The 13,612-nt window shown below is 51.1% G+C and overlaps 1 protein-coding gene across 1 annotated transcript; it reads left to right on the top strand.

Annotated features, from left to right (window-relative positions):
- The first annotated feature begins 2,165 nt into the window (after nt 1–2,165).
- On the top strand, nt 2,166–7,312 carry ZFP36L2 (ZFP36 ring finger protein like 2). Its single transcript, XM_051614944.1, has 2 exons — nt 2,166–2,426; nt 3,063–7,312. Exons 1-2 carry the CDS (start codon nt 2,376–2,378, stop codon nt 4,461–4,463), a joined length of 1,452 nt encoding a protein of 483 aa, XP_051470904.1. The 5' UTR covers nt 2,166–2,375; the 3' UTR covers nt 4,464–7,312.
- The last annotated feature ends 6,300 nt before the right edge of the window (nt 7,313–13,612 follow it).

The following is a 13,612-nucleotide window of genomic DNA, read 5'->3' as shown; positions in this document are numbered from 1 at the left end:
ACTTATCTGCTGTGTGTTTGATCAAGCCTATTTATCAAAGTATTCTTCCAAATGACGATGACACATTGCTCCTTGCATGATTATCATCATCAGCTGTTTACTCAGTTCACTAGAGGGCAGGATCTGCTCTGAAGGTGGTGTTTTCACCACAGAGATGGTTGGAAGAGTTTGATCTTGAGCCAGTTTGCAAGAGAAACCCGAGTGGGCCGGGGAGGGAGGAGGTTTTGGGGAAGATGCGCGGTAATGGGAAACGATGCACCTTGCTGCGCGGGAGCTGTAACCCCTCGGTGGGGCCAGAGGGGGGACAGGTAGGGGGGGAAGCCCCGTGAAGGCAGAGCCGGTTCGCAGCGGAGCGGGCACTAGGGGGTGGCAGATCCCCGCGTAGCCGGGCGGCAGGAGGGTCGGGCGGGAAGGCGAGACGGCGGCTTCGCTTCCAAAAGCACCCAGCTAGTGGGGGGGGTTTGCTTCAGGGAAGTGCCGGGATACGGGAAGAAAAGAGGTGTGGGCGTTTTATCCTCCAGCTCCTCGTTCTGCCCGGGCGTTTTATTTTCTTCGCTCTCTTTCACGCTCAGCCCTGACGTGCCAGGCCGGGGGCTGGCCCCTGCGTGGGTGACTGCTCACAGCTAGTGCGCGGGGGCGTACGGCCGCCCTCCCGCTGCCCCCGCGGGTCCGGGCGGCCGGGGATGCGCCCTCCGGGTGCCCCCTCCCCTCCTGCAGCCCTGGGGAAGAGGAGGGGAGGAACCACATGGGAGCGCCAGCAGCATGGCGGCGGAGATGGGGGGCGGGGATTCTGGAAAACCAACGCGAAATGCTCTAATAACCTCCCCCCGCCCCCCACCACCCTTCCCCCCCCCACCACCCTTCCCCCCCCACCACCCTTCCCCCCCCACCACCCTTCCCCCCCCAGTCCAGTTGCTTTCCTTTGCAAATGTGTTTTCAAAGCGTAGGGTTCCTGCTGACGTGGTCAGATTTGCACCCTTGGATTTCCAAGGGTCTGACATCCCGGCTCGGAAAGCTAAAGAGGATCAAACGCCTCTTGCTGGCTTTAGCAGCAATAAATTTTTACATGTCCCTCCGTTCTCCCCGTTTGTTCCGGGGCTGAGCAAACGCGGGAACGGACGGAGGGTGCCGAGCCGCTGCCTCCCGCCGCCGTTCCCACGTCGTGTTTGCGCAGCCTTATCAGTGCCGGGGGGCGGGGGTGTTTTGCACGGCGGCTCCGGCCCGCCCTGGGCGGCCCGAGGAAGGAGCCCCGCCGGCAGGGACCCGCAGCTACCCCCGTCCTCGCCCAAGGGGCGAGGGCAAAGCGGGCAGCCCCGCGGGGGGGGCTCCCGGGGCGGCAAGGGAACCGCGGCGGGGCTCGGCGAGAGGCTTGCGCAGCCGGGCGGGTCACAAGATCTTGGCGGCTGCCGGGCCGCGGCGGGGGGTGCGGGGTATCGGGGGGTGCGGGGTGTCGAGGGGAGCGTGGGAGGGGTGCGGAGAGGGAGGGGGTGTATCAGCCCGGCCGGTGCACTTAGCACCGCCTCGTCTGCCCGCCAAGCTCTCTCAAACTCGGAAAAAAAGCAAAAGATTAAAAAATCAAAACTAAAATAAAAACAAAACCCAGAAGAGGGGAGAAGCGGCGGGGCGCGCAGCCCGTGCCCAGCCGCCGTCCCGCAGCCCGCACCGGCGCAGCGCTGGCCCGACCTTTGTTTCAAAACCAATTACGTGGCAAAAGTTTCTTTTCTGTGGGGCGGGAGGAAGGTGTCCCCGCCGCGCCTCTGCCGCGGCACCGCGCTCCCGCCTCCACTCGGCGGCACCCGCCGTCCGCCCGGGAAGGCTGCGCGGCGGCTGCGCCGGGAACTCCCGACCCCTGTTCGGGTCCTGGGGCCGCGGCGCCCGCGGGGGCGCCGGGAGCTCGGAGAGGGGTGGGGAGAACGGCGCTTCGCAGGGGCCTCAGCCGGTTCCGCGCCGGGAGCGGCCCTTGCCCCGCCAGCAGCGCACCCGAGTCGGGGAGCAGAGCTGAGGTCCAGTGCCCCGCAGCTCTTCTAACCGCTCTGCAAAACTTGGGGCGGCCCGGCCGGTCGAGGCGGGCCGGGGCGGGCCCGTCGGGGCGGGCGGAGCGGGGCACCGCCCCCGCGGGCCGCGGCGGCGGCGTTTATATGGGGGCGGCGCGGGGCGTCGCGGAGTTCCCGCAGTTCGCCCGCTGCTGTGCAGCCGCCGTCGCCGCCTCGGCCCGGCACCCGCCGTCCCGCCCGCCCCGCCGGGAAGGAGACGGCACCATTTCGGATCTCAAGCAGACGGCCCTCTCCTAATCTAGTCGTGGCTTTTCCAAATCCTCCGAGGAGAGCGGGATCTTTCGGTCCTTCCTGTATTTCCGACCATTACAGGATCTAGAAATGTCGACGACACTTTTATCTGCCTTCTACGACATTGACTTCTTGTGCAAGGTAGGGAAGGAGCGTGGTTTCCCAGGCGCGACCCGGGTTGCTAGTGCTGACCTGGTGCCGGGTTGTGCAGGACAGAGCCCCCGGGCTGCTCGGGCTGGGGATCGATCGGAGCCCGGCGGGGCGGGAGGCCGACCCCCGCCCGGGACACGGGGCGTGCGGCTGCTGCTGCGGGCGGGTCGCTGTCTGACAGGTGGCCTGGGTTAAGGCAGCGCGGGTCCTGCTGCGAGGCGGCTGATGCAAGGCTGCGAGCCTCGGAGGGGCGTGCTGCAGCCTCCCCACGGCGGCTGTCAGGGTGGGTTTTTTAGTGAAGTTGCAGAGGTGCCGAGCTGCTTCGCTGGCGCCCGGTCGCCAATGTTGCGCTGGCGAGAGGAACTTTTTTTAAAGTTGCGCGTACAGCAAAGCCTGTAAGGAGGGTTTCTGCCCCGCTTGCCCTGGCACGCCAGCCTTTGCTGCAGGCCCGCTTTCGCGGCCCGCCGGGCGGCCCGACCTCCCGCAGCCCCCTGCGGTGCCTTGGCGGGGGACGCCTGGCCCCCGCGGGAGCGGGGCGGTGGGCTGGCGGTCACCCTGCAACACCCTCTCTCTCTCCCGCTCCCTGTCTCCCCCGCCCCTTCCCTCCCCTCCCCCCGCCCCCGGCAGACGGAGAAGTCCCTGACCAACCTCAGCAGCATGCTGGACAAGAAGGCCGTGGGGACCCCGGTGACCCCCCCAAGCTCCAGCTTCGCGCCGGGCTTCCTGCGGCGGCACTCGACCAGCAACCTGCCGGCGCTGGCCGGCAGTTCCAAGTTCCCCAGCCCCACCGGTTCCAGCTCTTCCTCCACCTCCTCTTCCTCCTCCTCCTCCTCCTCGTTCGGCAGCCTGAAGGAGACGGGCTCTGGTGGAGGCGGCGGCGGCAGCAGCAGCCCCACAGCCCTGCTCAACAAGGAGAACAAGTTCCGGGACCGCTCCTTCAGCGAGAACGGCGAGCGCAGCCAGCACCTCATGCAGCAGCTCCAGCAGCAGCAGGCGGCGGCGGCCGGCAAGGGGGGCGGCTCCGGTGGGGGCGGCGGGGCCCCCATCAACTCGACGCGCTACAAGACGGAGCTGTGCCGCCCCTTCGAGGAGAGCGGCGCCTGCAAGTACGGCGAGAAGTGCCAGTTCGCTCACGGCTTCCACGAGCTGCGCAGCCTCACTCGCCACCCCAAGTACAAGACCGAGCTCTGCCGCACCTTCCACACCATCGGCTTCTGTCCCTACGGCCCGCGCTGCCACTTCATCCACAACGCCGACGAGCGCCGCCCGGCGCCCGGCGGCGGCACGGCCGCCCCCCCCGCCTCCGCCGCCGCCGCGGGGCACCACCACCCGCACCACCCGCCCCCGCACCCCGCCGGCAGCACCGGCGACCTCCGCGCCTTCGCCCCCCGCGAGCACCCGCTGGGCGGCGGCGGCTTCGGGCATCCCCGCGCCGGCGAGAGGCCCAAGCTGCACCACAGCCTGAGCTTCTCCGGCTTCTCCGCCCACCAGCACCACCACCAGCACCACCACTCGCACCCCCACAGCGCCGCCCCGCCGCCTCCGCCGCCGCCCGGCGGCCGCCTGGACGCCGCCCTGCTGGAGAGCCCCGGTGGGTCGCGCACGCCGCCGCCGCCCGCCTCCGCCTCCTACTGCGAGGAGCTGCTCTCGCCGCCCTGCGCCAGCAACACCTTCCCTTTCACGGGGCAGGAGCTGGGCAGCCTCATCGCCCCCCTCGCCCTCCACGCCCAGAACTTCGCCGCTGCCGCCGCCGCCGCCTACTACCGCTGCCAGCAGCAGCCGCCGCCCCCCGGCGGGGGCTGCCCGCCGCCCCCCGCCTCGCCGCCCTTCAGCTTCCAGCCCCTCCGCCGACTCTCCGAGTCGCCCGTCTTCGACGCGCCGCCCAGCCCCCCGGACTCCCTCTCCGACCGGGAGAGCTACCTGAGCGGCTCGCTCAGCTCCGGCTCCCTCAGCGGCTCCGAGTCGCCCAGCCTGGACTCGGGCCGCCGCCTGCCCATCTTCAGCCGCCTCTCCATCTCCGACGACTAGGGGGGACGGGCGCCCGGCCCCCCGCGGCTGCCGAGCAAGTAAGTTCACAGCGAAGAAAGCGAATCCTCTCTTCTGTCTTTTTTTTTTTTTTTTTTATATATCTATCTATATATACACCGAGAGCTGAACAAAACAAACAACAAAAAAAAAGCATTTTGCAAAAGGGCAAATGACACGAACTGAACAAACCTATTTTTATAGAGAGACCTTGGAAGAAGGGGATTTTTGTTTCGGGGTTGTTTGTTTGTTTGTTTGTTTTCGTTGTTCTTTGGAGACAAGTTATGATACGCACCAGCAGCAGCCATTCCATCTGTGTTCCAAAACAAAACAAAAAAGCGTTAGAAAAGACGCCACCAGAAAGCAACAAACAATCCGGGGAGCCTGAGTCGTGCCTGTCCAGCTCCTCCAAACCTTCAGACACACACGACAAAAGTCACAGACTAGTTTGTCTTTCAATCCAGTTCGAATAAAAACACAGACCGTACTAAACGTATAAGCTTTTAAAAGAGAGGAAAAAAAAAAAAGAAAAATCCAACATCCTGCCAAGAATATGCCTTGATAACAACCTTCTTTTTTTATATATCTATATATTATTATTATAACAAATGCTAAAACCTTCATTCCAAAGTTTAATATTGGTTCCATTGCCACCACTTAGTGGATGTTTGGCTTAGAACAATTTTTTTTTTTTCGTTGTTGCTTTATTTGGAAGCACTCAACTGAGTTTAGTTTGTAATTGTTGGAGAATAACTGCTGATTTTTTAAATTTTTTTAGCTGTTTTGAGTTGATTGCATGAATGAGTCACTGCACACAACTCAATATGAAACTATTTAACTTATTTATTATCTTGTGAAAAGTATACATTGGTAATTTGTTCATACTGTATTTATCGGGTATGATGAAAAGCAATAGATATATATTCTTTTATTATGTTTAAATTATGATTGCCATTATTAATCGGCGAAATGTGGAGTGTGTTCTTTTCACAGTAATATATGCCTTTTTGTAACTTCACTTGGTTATTTTATTGTAAATGAGTAAAATTCTTAATTTAAGAGATTGTATGTAATATTTATTTCATTAATTTCTTTCCTTGTTTACGTAAATCTGAAAGATTGCATGGTTTCTTTATAGAAATCGATCTCGATGCTGTGGAAGTAGTTTGAGGAATTTCTGAGTTTTAGAATGTAAATGGTTGTAGCCCGTCCGAGTTGCAAAAGAAAAAGAACAAAAAAAGAAACCAACAACAACAACAAAAAGAGACTGACTTAGCAATCAGACTTCAAAGTGGCGAACCTAATTCAGACTAGTTTAAAGTAACCAAAAAGTATTTTTGTTGCCTAACTCCACCAATCACACTGTGATATAGTCTCAAGTATGTAGCAATAATTGGGGGTCCCAGTATTATGTCTCACAGTGCCTTCTTGAGGGTCCATGCTTGCCTTAAATATCTCTCAACCAAATAAGTATTTTTCTTAATGCTTGAGATAATTTGAATGTAGGGATGGGTTTTTAACTACAGCAAAATTTTGCCACTCTTTATTTTATAAGAATGGAGGCCATCTTTGGATCTGAAACTTTATACAGTACATGAACATATCTTGTTAATTTCTGATTAAATTCCAAAACGTGTAATGTTTATTTTTCCTTATGTAGAAAGTCGGGAGTTTTCCAAAACTTTCCTGGACGGTGGATGAATGAGCAGTAGCTTAGTTTTGTTTGTACATAGGTACAGATTGAGCACTATGTACTCTTTTGGACTACTTTAACAGAAGTATGTTTTGAATGTAACTAAAGGATAAGTCAACTTGAGTTGTAATATATTTTTCGGGAGTCAGTTCACTACAAATTGTGTGAGACTGTAAACTTTGTACTGTAAATGTTTTGTAGTTCTCCCAATAAAATTTTTTTGGAAAAAAAAAAAGAGAACACTTCACACTGTTGAAGCCCTGTCTGCCAGGCAGCGAGTATTTCTTGCTGAACACCACCACCACCACCACCCCCCCAGTCCCAAATATGTCTAGCTACAGATTAACCAGTTTGCACTGCAGCTCCTGTCCACTCCTGCAGCAATCACTGGTTGCGAGCCAAAGCTAATACATGCTTCCAGAAGGTTCGGGACTTTTAGTGGTGTGCTGTTTGCTGCTGCTTTTTAAAACTTATTTTTGTTTCAGAAGGGGGGAAAGGATCAAATCTTTGCTGCTTGCAGCTTAACAGGTGGAGTGGAAAAACCTAGTAATGGCATTTATCAATTGCATTGCTTATGGGGATGTGTGAGCATGCCATTAGCCTTCCTGCCTTTTTTTGGGGTAAGGAGGAAATGGCAGTTTGGGTAATAAAAAGGCATAATTAAGGTTTACCCTTTGTCCCAAAAGCTTTCTTCCTCTTCACTTGCAGGAATGTGGACTTCTGCCTCAATGCTTTCATCACCCAGCCCAGGGCATATCGGTGTTAATCAGGCTAGCATTAAATGTGTTAATCAGTTTTCAGGGCTTGGGTTTTAAACAAATTGCCTTTCTGAGTGTATATAACAAAATACTTGGCAACCTGGGGACTCTGTATTCATTAATAGTGGAGGAATTTTAGCTAATAACTCCACAACTTGGTCCCTTATTCCAATCAGTCCCTTAAACTTTTAAGTAATTATCTTTACTGGCTTATTTTTTGTTCTTTTGTCATACTAATAATAAATGTTGTGAACATTATGGCATCTGTGTGCTGCCTGGACTGCTGCAGTACTTTCTATAAATACAAGACAGAATGTAATACCAGTGCCATATGTTTGTGTAACAAACCTTGGACTGACTCTCAGTTTAAAATTAAAACAAACGTAAGCAATGTATGACAACACAGTCCAGCAATCAGCCTTTTTTTTTTTTATGGATTGGTCTGATGTGTTTGTTCAGAATCGCTCGCTTTGACTCTCAAACCAATTTCTGAAGAAATTTCTTTTTTGAGCTGCCTGCACAGTAGCACCAAGCATGGCCGGGTCCTTCCATGGGCATCCCTGGGACAGGTACCAGGGCTGCAAGGAGGAGGCATTTGCCAGGATTTTGCAGGAATGGAGTAGCTGTTGGTTTTGCTGGCGTCTTAAGCTGATGTCTTAGCCCACCTTAGGGATTTTGAAACTAATTGTCAAATGGTGTTAGTTAGGAGTGCAGGTCTCTTTTTTAGCTTCAGATTTTCTTTCTTCCCTAGGTGTTTTTTGCTTCCCTTCATTGCCCACCTCTTCCTGTAAGCCTGCCTTTTTCCTGCCATGGTAGATAAGGGCCTTACTTATTGGTGTATTTCCCTTATCTAGGACAGCTGTACTGCATCAGCACAGCACTTTCATCTTCCCTGCGGTTTTCTGTTGCTCGAACAGAATCTGGGTGAGGGTGCTGGGGTTGGCTGCCGTGTCTCCTGGCTGGAAGAAGAGCTCTGGAAGCTTGTCAGCAGCTGCCCCGCATGAAGCACAACTGCATTTTGTGTGTCAAAAAGGCTGTCAGGACGGGATGGGTGACAGCCCGCGAGTGTCTCCCTGAGGGCTGGTGGTGTGCCAGTCTGGGAAGAGCAGGGCCTGAGCCACCCACGGTCCTGGTCCTGCTCCAAGTCAGTGATGCTCCGAGGCCACCCGCCCCGCACCCTGCCTGGTTTGTATCTGCAAAAAGTGTACTGCAAAACAATCTGTGGCAGCGTTATGTGCTGCTGGTCAGAAAACCAGGAGTCCTTGAACTGGGAAGATAAGTGTCTGTTTCTTGTGCTGCACAATCAAGTGTTAACCTTTAAACTGGTGACTTATGTTGTTGATTTAAGGAAATGTTCTCTTGGTTTCATTTCAAAACTCAGCAAAGCGTGTAAAGCTGGTCAGACCATTCAGAAATTTCCTGATACCTTGCAATAAATCGATAAATGCATACAAATAAACGGATTTTCGTCAAGAGCTTTGGGTAGAGAAGGAACTCAGGGTCTCTCCTATTGCCCATTAGAGGTGTGATACTTCTCTGGATTTGGAAAATGGGGATTTTACTAATTATTGCTTAGGACTGAGTATTGCATGCTTATTGCAGAAAAGACTTAATTTTGTTGAAATAGGTGTAATGATACAGATCTTGAAATAGGAATTAACGTGGCTTGGTAGGATCATTAGGGGGTTTTCAAATGTATTGAATCAGCAGTTTTGATGTTTATGCCCTAGTTCTCTGAGGATCTTGGAGGGCTTATTTGTTTGGGTTTTCTCAGTTTGTCTTTTTCAGGTAAAGTGAGTGCGCTGTAACTGGTGCTTTTGCCTTCCCTGGGCTTTGAGGTTTGCTGCCTGACCCAAGGTAATACAAATTAAACCTGCTGCAGCACACAGCTGAACTGGTTGTGCACCACCGAAAGTAGTCCCAGCAGTGTGCCACGAAGCACAGGAATGTTTCTCTTTGCTTAGCCCACCACAGTTGAAACCTGAGCGAATCTCTATACCCCCAGGTACACCCCCAGTTCAAGTGTAGAGGCTGGAACTGCAGCATGCTCTGGGTCGGTCGTGGAATAGGGCTCATGGCCACCAGAGGCTCCTCTCTCTGCTCTGCTGCTGAATGCAGGCTGCAGCAAACCAGTACCTCAGTGGGTAAAAACATAGGCAGGGGGTGAACCCTTTTCCAGAACGTCATTTAAATGTCCAATGTGACTCTTAGTTTTTTTTAAAAAAAAAAAGTATTGTCTTCCCTCTGCTTGCTTCTCCCATCACATTCCAATTAGGTGTGCAGCTCAGATTTTTATTTTTTTTTAAAGGGTGCATCTGAGAAAATAATTTTCAAAGAAGGCCCAACATTTCATTTTTGTTTATGATCAAGTTGTACTTTTTTAAAAATTATTTTTATTTTGCTAGTTTAGCAGTAAAGCTAAGGGACTTGTACTGTATGTTTTTAATGTGTGGTATGTCTTTTCTTGCTGACCTTGAGCATGAATCTTACTTGACAGAGCTGCAGGTGGGGATGCCCTGTCATTCATAAGGTGGCACATTTCAGGTTTTGCCTGCTGAGCCAACAGATCTTGGCAGCACATAAGCTCTGGAAATTGAAACTTCACTTTTTGACCCTTCAGCTTAAACTCGGTTCCTCAGTAGTTTAAAGCAAAGGTATCAGGCTTCCTGCTTTATTGCATCTGAAGTGTAGTTACATCATCCCTTCTGCCAAGCCTGCAGCTGGTTGGTACCTGCCCAGAGAGGGGCAGGAATATCCTGAATGACCACAGCCAGATCTGCAAGGGCTCATTTGCTGAAGAGCTAAGTGGAAGGTTGGGATGAAAATGATACACTAGAGGTGATGTGTAGCAGTCTGCCTCCAGCAGAAGAGAGCAGCTTCTCTGCTCTGCTCCTCCCTGGCCCTTTCTTACCCCATCCCTGAACCAGTTTGGGTCCTTGATCCATCTGCCAGAGCACCCCAGCACCCTGCTCGCCACTTGCACCCCATGTCTGGGGATGGGTTTGTGGTCCACTGCCACTAAAAGGTCCTCTTGCCTGCAGACAGCTCTGACACTCTCCACCTCTGTTTGGGGGTTGATACATTTTATTAGCCAGGGAGCAAGGAAAAATCGGTGTTTTCTGACGGAGTAGAGTTGAAGTGGGTTAGTAAAGAGTCTGGTGAGTTTCTGTATTGGTGATGATAAATTACTCACATAGACCTTGAGTATTTCATTTGCCGTTTGTCGTGATGCCGACATTTAAGGGAAGGCTCGGATCAGGGCAGGGCTTAATCAATGAGAATGTATCCCTGAGTAGTTCTTTTTTTCTGGTTTACTGGAAATCAAATAATGGTTGTGTGGCAAAGCTCTGCATTATCTGAGAAGTTCTGAACGTGAAAGGAAATGCTTGTTATCAACTGGCATAGATTTAACAGGTTGCGTAATTTTTGCAGCCTGAAGAACTGCACTGAAGAGCATTGATTTGTAGGTCTAATTCCTCCAATAATACTAAGAATTTAATGTTGGAGAGAGGATGGTAGAGGTAAAGGGAGATTCCTCCCTTGAGGACTAAAGGGTCTTGTCTCTAAAAAGACTTTTTTGTCTCAAAGCTTAACCAAACAGGTACAGTAATTTCATCTCTCCTTTCAAAGAGATATAATGGATCTGTTAATGGAGACATTTTGGGGTGAAACCCCCAAATTTGCATTCCTGAGGAAAGCAGGCAAAATTACCCTGACAAATCTGTCTGTTGCTGAAGAGGGATAGATGACATCTGCTGAGTAATTTCTATTCTGTACACCATCTGAGAAGGAAATACAGGGTAATTTAACCCCCCTTTTTTCTACCATGGTTAATAACATAAACAGGGAGCTGGGTATGCTGAAATCTAAATACGAGGGTCCTATATCAATGGATTATTACCTTATCTTTTCTGAATGACGTTCACTTGAATACCTGGAATCGTAATGGCTACTCAAGATAAGAAATGGAGGGAAATTCAATAACAGTAAGAGGCCTGGTAATTTAGGAGATCTTGATTAGCCTTCAGCTGCGCCTAAATGCTGGAAAAGGATTCCCTGGACTGTATGCAGAGGGAGATGAATTGCATTGTGGAAACCATTCCCTCCTTGCAGAGGAGCACTAGCAACTGGCTTTTTGTGATTATTAAGGCTTTCTTGTATCTACATATATATGTGTGGACCTTCTGACTCTTCCACGAATGACCATTTTTCACCCTAATTTTTATTTGCTTAAAAATTCCAGCTTTGCTGGCTGTGGATAGCTGGTAGCTCTGGCCTCTGTAGTGGTCTCAGAGCTCTTGCTGGCTTGGGGGGGCACAGAGTGAGTGGTGCACGTGCCTCTCTGAATCTCCTAAACACCATCAAATCTGAATTTGGACTTCCTCTTCTTGGTAGAGGCCCTCATCCAGCTAACGACAGTGCGTGGTGCTTTGCTGGTGAGGGTGGGTGAGCGAGCAAGGGGAAAGAAAAAGAGTTTGGTGGTGACCCATCCAGCTGCCTGCCCTGGCAGGGCCCATGAGCTGGCCTGAGACCTTGCTGCTGCCCAGCAGCCCAGTGGGAATGGTGGACGTGCGTCAGAGGGAAGGCCCAGATATCTGCTTCTGGGGCAGCAGAGCCCCGGGTCAGTCTGTGCCCGTCGTGTGCCTGCAGCGGGGTGAGGGCAGGTTGTTCCTTGTGCTGGGTGCCGCCTGGCTCTGCTGCAGCAGCCTGAGCTGGCAGGGTGCGAGACGGGCTGCTGCCCTGCAGTTCAGGGGGCTGAACAGCACGCTGTAAATCTTAGGAGACGAGTTCAGTGTTAATAAATACTTTTTTTAAAGGTCAGATTAGATGAGGAATGCAGCGATTTGCCAATCCAAATGAATGCTAACTCTAAAAAGACAGGAGTTTGTTTTCTGCCGAGATGAGTGCTCTGATCTGGACTCATCCCGTGGCCTTGTGGCTGTGGAACAAAAGCACGAGCGAGGGCAGGAGTATGTGAGTAACGTGAGACTCTGGACCTCCACTTTCAGCATCAGTGCAACTTTATAGGGACTTGAAATGCTAGTGAAACTGCAGCCTGGGTTATGATCCGTGGGGGTGTTTTTCTGCATACGTGGTTGAAATCCCAGGATGTATCAAGAGATGTCCAGGGGACAGGAGGAAGCAAAGCCTCGTGCAGCAAACTCTATTGAGCTTTCTGGAGCTGAACCTGAATATTTTTTCTCAGTTTGGCTGTTTTGTGTTTGGGGAAGTGTGGCTGGGGAGACTGAGGAAGTGATGTTGAGGAAGGGGAAGCCTGGAAGCCCGGAAAAGATGTCCCCTTGGAAGGGGTGCACACCTCTGAGCTAATATCAGCATGAACACCAGGTCATGACCTCTCCTGTCTACTCAAAGTATTTCCTGTGGTAACCTGCATCTTAAAATGAAATTCAAGATGGAGTTTAGAATTCATAGCACAAAAGTGAATACTAAACAATTTCCTTCAGGAGCATTGCAAAGCAAGTAATACGCATCTCATTTTATGGGGTCTATCTCCATCTGCAAATATAAGGCAAGCCAAAATGAAAGGCTGTCATTTAATGTCTGTCACATTTGCAAAAAAACGTGTTTTGATGACTGTAAACAAAGCATGGGGCTGGTTAATATTTCCAATAATACAACTCTTCTACTGTCACAAATGATCAGTCATAAGAAGCTGAAGGGATGACACACCTGAAATCTCCAGATCTGCTGAAGAGGGTGAGAGCAGCTCATTAGAAACTTTCTCTCCATTTTCCCATCCAACAGTGGATGTGGGCACACAATCATGGACAAACGTGGATTGGGTTGGTATGACTTAAAGAAGTATGTCCCAAAAGTTCAGCACCTGGGGAGCTGGTAGAACTTGGAGGAAATAATCCTAACTCTTAAAATGTTTACAGAAATTCAGCTTGACTGGTGAGCACTATGTCCTGTGGCAAGACTAATGGCAAGAGATTTAGAAATGGATTCCTTCGAACCACTGGTAAATATGAGCTTTCAAAGACGTTACATGAATATCACAAACAGTGGTGTATATATCATGTATAGGCAATGATATATACATTAGGCAATACTAAACTGATCTGGGGAGCAGCCCCTTGTAGTTTAATGTAGAATAGGTGCTATTAGCTTGGTAGGAACAAATAAAATGTGATGATGAATTAAAAAAAAGTTGATTCACTGTTAATAACTGTAAAGATGGTAAATTTAGATGAGATGTACAGATTTATTTCTTAAAATGCATGTTACCAAAACCTTCCAGAACATAGAAACTTCCATGTATGTTTTATGTCCTGAAAAACAGTGTTGGGGGTGTGTCACTGAATCAAGAAGCCCTGGTTCTTGCAGAGGCACATCCTGTTGTCAGATGGACTGCAGCCTTTGCCGAAGAGCAGGCAGTGGAACGAGTCTGTGCTCCCAGCTTGCTTTCACCATTCAAAACTGGGAAGAATTTGACTCAGAGTATAGCTAGGATTGAATCTGGAGGAGACCCTTTTGGGACAGTAAGGCCAGGAGGGGCAGGATCCTGCTCAGGCCTTTACTGCAGAGGTGCAAGTGTTACTTTAGCATACCAGAGATATATTTGCTGCTGGTTTTACTCATTTTGATTGTTTTATTCAAAAATACTATTTAGCCTTACAAAGACTGCTCCTGGCATTATTGAATTGGAGACCTTAATCCAGTACTCAGTATTTGATTAT

This window comes from Apus apus, chromosome 3, assembly GCF_020740795.1.
Source record: "Apus apus isolate bApuApu2 chromosome 3, bApuApu2.pri.cur, whole genome shotgun sequence".
NCBI lineage: Eukaryota > Metazoa > Chordata > Aves > Apodiformes > Apodidae > Apus > Apus apus.
Note: the sequence above shows the minus strand (reverse complement) of the source record. Positions and strands in the feature narration are given on the sequence as shown.

Coding starts and splice junctions, on each gene's coding strand:
- ZFP36L2 (XM_051614944.1), top strand. CDS start 2,376: ATGTCGACGACACTTTTATCTGCCTTCTACGACATTGACTTCTTGTGC. Junction 2,427..3,062: donor ACATTGACTTCTTGTGCAAG/GTAGGGAAGGAG, acceptor CGCCCCCGGCAG/ACGGAGAAGTCCCTGACCAA.